At 39.7% G+C, this 12474-nt stretch overlaps 1 protein-coding gene across 3 annotated transcripts in view; it reads left to right on the forward strand.

The window, feature by feature from the left end:
* Positions 1-12474, forward strand: part of STK4 (serine/threonine kinase 4) — a 97414-nt gene that overhangs the window by 6058 nt on the left and 78882 nt on the right. For 2 of the 3 annotated variants that reach the window (XM_042461831.1, XM_042461830.1), the window contains exons 2-3: positions 9310-9390; positions 12059-12187. In XM_042461831.1, coding sequence (XP_042317765.1) covers positions 9310-9390; positions 12059-12187 — 210 coding nt within the window. Of the gene's footprint in view, positions 1-9309; positions 9391-12057; positions 12188-12474 lie in introns of those variants that run through there. The other variant, XM_042461832.1, reaches the window with a different exon arrangement.

The following is a 12474-nucleotide window of genomic DNA, read 5'->3' on the forward strand; positions in this document are numbered from 1 at the left end:
TATCCTGTTTTCTAAATTGAATTTGCATCTTTAGTCCTGAGTGCATAGGAACTGCTGCTCTAGTAAATAGCATGCAAGCTCCAAGTTGATCGTCATGCGTGCAGCAGCCACATGTTCATGCACTTGGCTGCATGTAGGAAATGCGCTAGTGTGGGATAGGAATTGTTCATCTCGATTTGGCCATGTTCCTCATTTATTTATAAACATGGTGAATGGAAGTGAATAAGGGAGTTGAGAGACTTCTCAGAAGTGGTATAAGAACAGAAGTACTAGATGAGAAATTTCTTTCTGAGTGTAATGGCTAACATACATCTGTCGTAAGTGAATTGTGGATCTTGTTTACTGAAATTAAAGGAGCAACTCAGCTGACACATGGCTTTGGCTGTAAAACAGAATTGAAACTAACATGTCATTTATACAGTATCTCACAGTGACACGTGTAGAATGTTGACTTTTAAACATCCAAATTAACTACCACTTATTACACATTTGAAACCAAAGGTGTTGGAAGGATTAATACAGTACTTCCAGTACTTACTACTCCATCACTTTTCCAATAATGCATCTAAGGGATCTTAAGAATATTGAATGACTAAAAAGCAGGCAACAAAGGTTAATAATAATAATAACCCCCCCCCCAAAAAAACCCTATCAATCAAAACTACAGTAGTATAAATATCTAGACCTTTCATATAAGTGCAGTTGGCTGAAATACCATATAGATACAGATTCTGTATGATCTTGGAGGCTTTGCAGTGTCAGCCCTGCTATATTTCAGAGAAGGCTATATTTCAGAGGGGAAAAAACTGGCAAAACAACCTCTGAGTATTCCTTGCCCAAGAATACATTATGAAAACAATGGGGTCGCCATAGATTGACAGGCAACTTGAAGGTCTGCTCACACACACATGGCTGAGAGTTTCATAGCAGGGTTCACAAGCAATGCCTAGCATACAGTAGAATTGCTCTGATGAAACTTTTTCCATTAGCAGAACCAGAAGTGGGATCATCCTTCCACAACTCCTAATAGGCCCTTCAAAACCTACTCTTGGATAGCTGTGATGTCTTCCAGGAGTTTTTGGGCAGTACAAAGAACTGCAATATAGTCCCCATACAGACTGCCAAAATAAAGCTGCTTCGGGTCACTTTGGAGGTATGATGTTTAAATGATGCATGCGTGATAAGAGCCCAGAAGCTATGCCAAAACCATGCTCCAGACCTTAGTACTGGATTGTGGCTTTGGTGCGGCTTCCGGACTCTTATCACGCATGCATCATTTAAACAGCATACCTTCAAAGTGACCCGAAGCAGCTTTATTTTGGCAGTCTGTATGGGGCCATAGAGAGGAGGAATGTTCCTCTGCGTTGTATGATAGCACAACATTGGATTTTAGCCATTATGTTCAGAAGCTCCATTCCCATATATCTCAATTTTTATTGTCTTTCTGGTTTGAGGAATTTAAAGAAGAAAGACTGGATCACTGAGAGACCAAATGATACAACTCTTTGTCATATTTATGTAAAATTATATGAGTGAGTGGGATCAAATTATATATTTTTATAAAACTATTTGCATGAAGTGTAGAAAAACCTTCATAATGAATAACATTATTATTATTATTATTATTATTATTATTATCATTATCATTATTATCCTTTATTTATGAAGCGCTGTAAATTTACACAGTGCTGTACATGCAATCCTTTTAGTTAGACGGTTCCCTGCCCTCAGGCTTACAATCTAAAAAGACATGACACAGAAGGAGAAGGGAGTGGTGGAGGGAAAGGGTAAGAGGTCCAGCAGTTCCTCTCTTCCTCCAAGGCCTGGACCAAGGAAGATGGACTGGAGGGAAGGCTTGGCTTCATAATGGATGGTTAATCATTTTCCAGGGAAAATACATACTCTCAAGTAGGATAATGCATATACAGTACATAGCAATACAGGAAATGGTTCGATAAACAGGCAACAAAAGAACATCAGATAGTAAGCGACAATTATGCAATGCCTGGGAAGGCTTCTCGTTACACTTAACAGTAGTGTAGTTCGTGGTAGCAACTGATGATGATAGTTGGAGAAGTGCATATTATTGTGACATTCATAGCTGTTTTCACATTATGGATTTGCATGTTCATTGAGTATGATATAGTCTATGATGTAAACATAACCCACACCTCCCTATCTACAAGTATTCATTTATACCAGTCCTTTCTGTGAATGTTTGGAGATACATGCTTATAGGTGTGATGTAGGTGTAACATGCAAATGAAAATAATGCAGCCTAAATGCTTCAGTGAACCCTTTCATAGTAGAAAAGGGATTACTGAAGGTGCAAATTATAAGTTGTCAAAACTGAAATATTTTCTATTAGTTACCATGATGCATTATAGGTATCTTAATGTTAGGGAGCCCTTTCATTCTCTAGTGGTGGTCTAGCTGTGTCTGGACATAACACTATATGCTTTAGCATTACAAGACTGACCAACATCTAAGCGTGATTTCTAAAGAAATCAGAAACTTTGTCATCTGTTTCATATTAATCACAGTTTAGTATGTCATTTGAACAATAAATCATGGTTAATGTTAACTGTAGCAGTGAAAACCATCCAGTTTTATAAACTGAGAGTAGCTAATTTACACTACCCATTGCTAAGATCAACCACAATTTTGGGGAGTTGAGTAGCACTCGAAGATGCAATTAAATCCAAACTTGAAGGAAAAGTGCCTAATTAAAAAAAAAAAAAGTTTAGCGTTTATGTATTGATAAACTGTACTTGGATGTTAAAGTTAAAAGCTAGCCCTACATTTCTTTCTGCTTTGGACATAACAGATTTTCTGTTTTCAATCATTTGGGCCAGTTTTCAATTATTTCAGTAGTCATCTGTCATAATACTGCAAGCTGTCAGTGAACAGCCCCAGACCAAGAAGAAATAAGTGGTTGAGCAGTTCACTGAAGTCTCTGTTGAGTTACACTGCTATCAGAGACATGCAGCTGCTTTTTTAAATGACACATTTGCCTGTTGTGTGCAAGACGCTGTTTCCTTTGTTTTGTGGTATACTGAACTCTTTCTCTTTCCTTTTTTTTAAAAGCATCACAAATGACAGGGTATATTAGTTTTCTCTTTACTAGGCTATAATTTTGGTGGTGACCAAATTAAAGAGAACCCTACTGAAATTTTGAAGCTGTGCTTGAACAACAGTTTAGGTTATTGAGAACTATAGAAAACAATCATTTAAAAACAACAACCCTTAATTCATTGTTTAACTATTGTCTTCTTTCTTAAATGTTTTCTCTAGCCTTCTAGTGATTATGATTAACAAACCTGGCCATTTTTTTTTCCTGTTGGCAAGTTCCAAATTGTAATGATAAAACAAAAGGGCAAATATTTTACGCAGGAAAGGGATATGGCCAATGGAATGCCAGTTAATACATCTCTATGTACATGTAAAATATATGTAAAGGGATGTGTTTGTGGATGTCTATGTGCAGTTACTTAAAAATAACTTCGTTTAAGTTGTTCTCATGGTTATAATTTATAGTAGTGTAATAATAATTAAAAATTAAGAACAGTGTCCCACCCCCTACTTCACGATCTCTTGTATCATATCTTATATTTTAGTATACAGACTTGAGGGAAAGAACCTGTCATGCATACTTGTTTTTATGTTGCAAGTCACTCCAGAGCCCTTTTGGCTAAAGGATAGAATATTGCTTCAGATAAGTAAATCAATGACTTAAAATTTATAGCTTGAGTTTGTAATCAGGAGATATCTGCGCTCTTTATTGTTCATGTTTAATGTTAATGTCTTCTGATCAATTTTTCTCAGATAAATAGCTAGGCCTGCTCCTAAGCTTACCACAGAAACTGTGTTTTGATACATGGTTGGTTGCTAAACCATTTGAGTTAAATACTAGTTACTTATATTTTAGAAGCTGTTAGTGTCTCAGAATAATCATATCGGTTGTCTTCTGAGCTGTCTGGGAACAGCGACCTATCTATTGACTTCCTTCTTGAACAAGAACCAGTTCTCAGATCTTAGTGCTTTTTGCTGAAGCTATTTCCAATATTTCATCATTTCCTGGGTTTGAGTTTTAGTAATGTTTCCTCATTTTAACAAGTCATGGTGAATCTTGCATGTTTGTTTTTAATTGTTATCAAGTTGACCTCAACTTACATTGGCCCTATGAATAAGAGACCTCCAAGTCACCCTTCAACAACAGTTCTGCTCAGGTCTTACTGACACATGGCTATGGCTTTCTTGATTGAGTCTGTCCATTGTTGTAATGCAGTCTTCTTTTTCTACTGCCTTCTACCTTACCAAGCATTATTGTCTTTTCTCATGAGTTGTGTCTTTTTACGATACAGCCACGTATGACAGTCTCAGTTTAATTATCTTGGCTTCTAGGGAGAGATCAGGCTAGATTTGCTGTAGGACTCATTTGTTTGTCTTGTTTAGCAGTCCATGGTATCTGTGGAAATCTTCTCCAGGAACACATTTCATCTGAGTTGATTTACTTCCTATCAGTTTTCTTCCTTCTCTTCCTCCCTCCGGTAGCATAATGCTATTATTTTATGAGCAAAGCATTTTTCTCTCTAAATATTAAATCAGCTATTACTGCCAAAGGGAATATTCATTTATTTTTTACAGTGCTGAAGAGTTATTTATTAAAGATATTTTACATTTAACCTGTGCATTTTCCTGAAATTCTACAAACTGTACAACTATAACATTGTTGTAATGAATCTTTGAGGAGACTCCAAAGATCTTCCTCATTCTAGCAAATATTATATTCAACACACTAATTTTATCATGATGGGTTCCAGAATGGACTTATAGGCATATATGTCTTATTCTTACAAAAGGCAATTAATGAGCTAGCTGCTAATGTTTAGCATAAAAGTTAAACAGAGGTCCAAAACATACTGCATAAATAACTCAGTTTGAGACGGCTTTAACTGCCCTGGCTCAATGCTAGGGAATTCTGGAATCTGTAGTTTCATGAAACATTTAGCCTTCTCTATCAGAGAGTTCTGGTGCCACAACAAACTACAATTCCCAAGACACCCTGGCATTGAGCCAGGGCAGTTAAAGCGGTCTTGAATTACAGTGGGTCTTTGTTATTTGCTGGGGTTTGGTTCCAGGACTCTCCGTGGATAACAAAATCCGTGGGTGCTCAAGTCCTGTTAAATACAGCAGTATAGCAAAATGGTGTCACATATAAAATGGAAAATTAAGGTTTGCTATTTGGTATTTATACTTATTAAAAAATACTTTCAAGACGTGGATGCTTGAATCCGTGGATAAAAAAATCCGTGGATAAGGAGAGTTGACTGTATTTCTGCTGTGTGTTTTGGACCAGAGTGATACAATGCAGCCTTTCCTCGTCCCTATGCCAATTGGAAACCATTCTGTTTCTCCATATTCTGGACAATAAAATTTTGTAGCACACCAATTTCTTTAAGAATGATCCATGTTTTTTCATGATGTACACCAGGGGTAGGCAACCTTTTTGAGCCGGGGGCCGGGTTGCTGTCCCTCAGACAACTGGGGGGCCGAAGCTGGGGGGTGGGTGGAGATTCCACCCCCGGGGATGGGGCCTCACACTGGGGGTGGAGCTTCCACCCTCCTGGGTGGAGCCACACTCTGGGGCGGAGCTTCCTCCCTCTGGGGGCGGAGCCGAAATAGTCTTCTGAATAGTTTGAGAAGCCCAGGGCAAACCTATCATGGTGGCAAATTGGTTCCAGGAGGGGTTGCTTTGTCTTCCCTGAGGCTAGAGAGTCACTTGCCCAAGGCGAACTGGTAGTTTTCCATGGCCAAGCAGGGATTCAAACTTAGGTCTCGTTGTCTGAGACCCAAACAAAACAAAGAATAAGACACAGTGTATTTATTGATATATTCATACCATATCTGTAAATAGATATATATGGATTTCCAGATATAAATTTATTCATCTCATCAGCAATTAAAAAAATGTATTAACAAAATACAAAGACTGGCATCTCAGCCAAACACCATAATCCAAAATGCAACAGCAAATGATAACAATAATAATAATAATAGTTACAAACATGGAAGCTACTAAACCCAAAGGAGCAAGCATCCCATTGTGGAGACATTTTGCAAAGAGAATACCAAGGGATGCAAGCATAATAAAAGCAATTTTGTAGCATGTGGCAGCAGACCATAAGGCCGCAGAACAGGGGGAAATGCATGCACAGTGTCCCAAACCAGAAAAACAAGCCAGCCCATGTGGAGACATTTTGCAAGAGAATAACCCTCTTCCCCCAAGGAACCAACCCTTGTGTGGCAGGGGCTCTGGCTCTCTCTCTCTCTCTCTCTCTCTTCTTTCTTTCTTTTTCCTTTCGCTTTCTCTCCCCTTCCCCCCATCTCCATTATAGGGGGAGGCGAAGAGGGAGGGCAGAGCCAGAAGGGTGAAGGCCAGGGCCAGGAGGGCGGAGGGTGAAGGAGAAGGAGCGCGGAGCCCATTAGGAGGCCTGGCTCTGCCCTGGAGCCCTCTAACAGCAGTCCAGCGAGCGCACTGAGCTTCCTACACGGGCCCGCCATTTTCTGCTTTAAAAAGGCGGCGAAGTCTCGCGATTTCGTCGCGCAGACTTCCCCTTTTAAACAGAAAATGGCGGCGCCATGTAGAGGCCGGTGCGCTCGCTGGAGCCTGTTAGAGGGCTCCAGGGCAGGCCAGGCCTCCTAATGGGCGCCGCGCTCCTCCTCCTTCGCCCTCCGCCCCGGCCTTGCCAAAATGGCGGCAGAGGGGCATCGGGCAGAATCGGCAGCAGGGGCGAGCAGGGGCGGTCCTGGCGCCTCCGGGGACTGGATGTGGCCCGCGGGCCGGAGGTTGCGACCCCTGATGTACACAATCAAGCTTTGTTAGATTTGTAAAGCACAGGATGATTCTTCTGAAATTTTTTTGTTGCTTCCTTATCCAGCATATGATCCCTAGTACCTCTTCCATTCCTAAACACAGTTTGCACATTGGCATTCTTGCTCCATATGTGGAAAAGTCTTTGAGTGTAGAATTTTGAGCATCACTTTGCCTGCATGGGAGGTTAACACAATGGTCCTGTATTGCAATCCCTGGTTTCCCCTTTCTTAAGGATTGGAATGTATATGAGCTTTCCAATTTATCAACTGTTTGTTTTGTTTTACATATGTGTTGACAGATTTTAGGTAGAACTAGAGTACTGTAGATTCTGTCTTAGCTAAAAGCAGCTCTCTTAGTAGTCACTTTTCCTGATGATTTATTCTGCCAAGGGCTCGAGAGTAGCTTCTGCTTCACCTCCTAAAAATGTAGTTTCCTCTTTAAATGGTTCTTCCTTGAATAAATCTGTGATCCTTCATCTCTTTTATATAGTTCTTCAGTTATTATTTCCAGAGAGTCCTTATTTTTACTTGGTCTTATAATGTGTTTTGCTGCTGGTTGTAAAAACATCTCCATACTTGGCTTAAATTTCCCTTTGATTTATCAGAGCTTGTGGAAAAGGTCTCTTGTTCTTACTTTTTTGTTGTCATCATTTATTGTCAGCATTGATATATAGCAGTCTTCCTTCTCCCTGTGCACAGTTGTTGAATAGTTGCATTCGGGTTCTGACCTAGTTTCAGTCTCCTTACCTTTGCTTCCATTCGTCCTTAACGTCTTGAAGAGCTTCATCTGCCATTTGAAGCTTCTCTCTTCTGGATGCACATAGTGTCTTTTTGCATCCCACCCTGACAATATCCAAACTTCTGGTTCCCAGTTAGCAGGCTTGATTGTGAAAATCTTTAAAATCTACAGAATGTCATCAGGTTTGTATTTGGCACATGGTTGGCTTAGCTTTACTTTAATTTTGATATAGTAGTTCAGTCTGTGTCACAATGTCATTGACTTAATTGTAAACAAAATGAATGAACAAATACTTTTTTGTTACTGTATATTTAGTGTATGTGTGTGTGGGTGTGTGTGGGTGTGGGGTTGTATATAATTATATATGAAAAACAGAACTTAGCTTAGGTCGTATTGCTAGATCCTTCCTCTGAAATATAGCCTAGGTAGGAATATACTCTCATCTGACTCTCTTGTGCTTCCTGCCTCTCTGCCCAATAGTGTAGAAAGCAACCTATCTCTAGACATTTGGCCTATACTGCTTATGCCCTAGTTTTCAACTGTATTAATCTGTTTCAACATAAAATGGAACATGAAGGGAGCAAATGATTTCAGCAGCACCTTTTAGACTGTTTCATTTTAACATGAGCTTTTGTTGATATCAGTCCACTTGTTCAGATTCACTTAGCTTCCTCTCACCTCCTCCCTTTCCATTGTCTATGTCCTATATTGCTCGCTAAAGCAGCACTTTTTTGTATTTCACTAAAAATATGATATCTGTTTAATTTCAACCAGCAGAATAAAGTAACTGCTTTTAGTCTTCATTTGTTTGTTGTGTGCATCTTATTTACTAGGATTATATGGAGCATTAATGTATTCATTTATTTTTCTAGAGAAACACATATTGGATCTCCCTTTCCTTGTCCCGTTTTGACATATTTTGTGAATTGTGTCTTGTGCTTCCAGAGTCTGGCTGTGGAACTGCTTGCAGGGTGGGAATCAATTTTCTCCCTCATAACTATAGTGGTCTGCAGTTGAAATGGCCTCCTACTATTGTGGAAGTGATGTCATGTTACTTCTGGTGACCATTTTTCCTTCCATTCTCACTTTATTAAAGGTGATGGTGGGGCTTTGCGAGGGTAGAAAGATTTGTTCAGTTTTGGGCCGTTTTGGAGTGAAAAATGCACTCCAAGACGGTGCTATTTTTAAAAAAGAAGAAGATGAAGATGACGACAATACAGAAGGCTTTGGGAAACTACCAGAGGGTTCTCAAGGTTACAAAAATGGGACTAATAGACCATACGTGGCCCACTTTTCCTAACTCTTTTCTAGAGATTCCTTTAAAATTCCACTGTAACAAGACTGGTTCAGTTTGTTTGGGAGGGCCAGAAGCACCTCCCCATATTCCTTGGCTGTAGCACTGGTAGCCTGTCTTCCTTTATCTACTCATTAAAAATGCTATCCGTAGTTGTAGAGACTTTTAAAAAACACTAGGAAAAGAGAACATAGATTTGACTTAGCTTTTCCTAATCTCTTAATAAGTGACATGAGTGAATTTTTTTCTGCAGAAATGTAGGATATAAGTTTAATTAAGTGGGCTCAGCAAAGCATTGTGAGAATGTTTTCTACAAATGATTCTATGTTTTAAGAAAAACAGTTGACAGTCATGTCTGTGAAATCTCCATAGTGTCTTACAAATTTTCTTTTGGTTATAGGCAGCTAAGGAAGTTAGATGAAGACAGTTTAACAAAACAACCTGAAGAAGTGTTTGATGTACTAGAAAAACTTGGTGAAGGGTAAGTGAATGTTATGAGAAGCAGAACGCTTCTCTCTGTTATCTAAGGAATGTACTAAGCACCTGTTGCAGCTGTTGCTCTTAGAAATCAACTAGGACCTGTTTGTCTGTTCTATAAAACAGAGCAATTTCTTGATTTATGCAAACAAAACTAAAGAAACATGAATCAAACCATTGACCTTCAAAGTTTTATGCCTGCTTTAAGGCCCTACTTCATTTTTACATCCCACCTGTCACTGCCCTGGCCTCGAAGGGAGAGAAGAAGAAGAGGCAATTTCTGCTGGACTTAATCCCTGAGTATGAGGACAGGGAACTGTTTTTTTCCCTTTTCTTTCTTTCTTTCTTTCTTGTAAAGCACCATGTACTGAGATGGCACTATATAAACAATGATGACGATGTATGGCTTCCCTTGCAAAATGTAGTAAAAGGAAGCTTGTTGTAAATCAGTCTTTGAAGAGCTAGAAGATACACATCTCATCATTTTTCATTATAGCTTTGGAAAACAGAAGTATTCATGATAAATAATTTTTGGGAGTATTATTGTAGTATAATTATTTAACAAAGTTTAAGTTTGGGGATAAAGCAACCTGCGTGCCATCAGAATGCCTTGTATCCTCTGTATTTATGTGTATTATGTTAATAGGACTTTTAATAAAATATTAAAATGATTCCCAGCTAATTCCTAATATGACCCCTAATATTAAACATGTTAGAATCATCAGTCATATATTAACCTAAAAACTTCATCTAGTATAGAATTTTTCTATACATGGCACATTCCATCATATATTGTATATGCTCAACTATAAGTTGATCTCATGTATAAGGGAAGGGCAGGTTTTCTGGCCAAAATTATGGATTTTGGTATGACCAGTGGATAAGTCAAAGGTAAAAGTCCCTCAATGCATGTATATGTTGGCTGTGGAAGCCGACCCCACCATCCCCGCTCTGCCTCTTCTATTTCACACGAAAAGGGAAGCACTACACTACAATTCTCGCAAATAGTACAGCATAGGATGAGGTGGCCTGGGCTTGGCAAGGAGGCTGCTTTGGTAGGCGCCTTCGAACAAATCAGAGTATCAGCTCAGAATGGCGGTGGACTTACTTGGTACAGCCTGAAAGGCTACCGGGTCCCTCCCTCCCTCCCTCAGCCTGCATCACCTCTTTGTCTCCTTCATTCCCCTCTGGGCCTCCGTCAAATGGGGTTCCTGAGGGAGTTTGTTGGGAATGTGGTGAATGATTATGGAGTAGTGGAGGGCCAGCAGTGAGGGGAGGTGGTTCATTTTCAGAGATGGATTGAAAGAGAGAGGTTAGTGAACTAAAATGGAGGCTCGAAATGATGATTTAAAGGGTCCCCAAACTGTGCTCTTTTAAGGAGTTTTGGGCTTCAGCTCTCAGAAGCCCAGGCTACTGGCCAACATGGTTGAGGCTTCTGGGTGTTGGAATCCAAAATCTCTTAAAGAGAACAATTTGGGATACTATAATACTATATATCAATGGTCCCCAAATTGTACTGTTCAAGGGATTTTGAACTTCGTCTCCCAGAATCCCACACTATTGGCCAACATGGCTGAGGCTTCTGGGAAATGAAGCCCAAAATTCTTTTAAAGGGCATAGTTTGAGGGGAACCACTGATATACTGGAACTGGGTTAAGGCTCTATAAGGCAAAGCTTCCCAAACTTTGGTCCTCCAAGGGTTTGGGACTTCAGCTCCCAGAGGCCCCAGAAAACCTAGCAAACAGGAATTCAGGGAGAGGAAGCCCAAAATATATAGAGGCCCAAAGTTTGGGAAATATTACTATAGGCCGCAATGCTCCCCATACTCTGCTCTTTGAGGGGATTTTGGACTTCAGCTCCCAGAATCCCAGGTTATTGGCCAACATGGCAGAGGCTTCTGGGAGATGAAGTCCATCTCTTCAAGGGCATAGTTTCGGGACCACTGCATAGGGCAAAGAATAACCTCTTGGTTTCTTCAGTACAGGTCTTTTAAGAATTAATTTAAAAAAACAAAACAAAAATACACTTCACACAATTCCTTTTGCTTCAGGGACTCAGCGGTTCCACAGTATTTTATCCTCTCAGCATTCCTGTCAAGTACGTCAGGCTGGTGCCTTGGCTTGAGTGTTGGACTATGGTCCAAAACACACTGCAGAAATAATCCACTTTAAGACCGCTTTGACTGCCCTGGCTCAGTGCTGGCTAAGTGACCGTTTTCCTGTTAAGCACCTGCATGTCATAAGCATTTGAATTAAAATTACTACTGTATTGAAATCATATCTGATGTTTTTTTTTATTTGTTGTGCGTTGGAAGAGGGGTAGTCTTATACGGCGAGTATATCCCAAACTCTATATTTTAACTGGAAAAGTTGGGGATCATCTTATACACCGGAAAATACGGTAATAAAAAAAAGAGAAGGAGAAAGAGGGTGAGAGAGAAAGACTCTTAAAGAAGCAGCAATTGATCGTCCACCGCTCTATCTGCTTCTCCAACAGCTCTCCCCACCACATTGGTGAAGAAATCTGAAAGAGCTGCCATTGCACTACCATACTGACCCATATATAAGTTGTCTGGGAATTTTGGGGTCAATTTTGGGGCATAATTTTTTTTGACTTACAGACGAGTATGTATGGTAAGTCAGTTGCCTTATTGGCTTTATTTCTTGTTACAGGTCCTATGGCAGTGTATTCAAAGCTATCCATAAAGAAACTGGCCAAGTTGTTGCAATTAAGCAAGTTCCTGTTGAGTCTGATTTGCAGGAAATTATTAAAGAAATATCCATAATGCAGCAGTGTGATAGGTGAGCTTCTGTGTTCAGTATTTTCACTCTTCAGTGGTGAGAAAATCTTCCAAACGCAAGTACCCTATATATATATATATATTTTCAGAATCCTAACAGGTAAGGAAAGCATCACCCTCCTTTCATGTTCAGGGGAAAGAGAAGAAAGGGTATGGTTTATTTCCTCATGCTGTGTATTTGGAGGAAGAAACAAGAAATATATCCTTTCATCTGCTTACTTTTCTGCCAGATCTCCCCAACGGGTAATATTTTAGGAATTTTAGAAGGGAATCTTGTATATAACACTA

This window comes from Sceloporus undulatus, chromosome 4, assembly GCF_019175285.1.
Source record: "Sceloporus undulatus isolate JIND9_A2432 ecotype Alabama chromosome 4, SceUnd_v1.1, whole genome shotgun sequence".
In the NCBI taxonomy this organism is placed as follows: Eukaryota; Metazoa; Chordata; class Lepidosauria; order Squamata; family Phrynosomatidae; genus Sceloporus; species Sceloporus undulatus.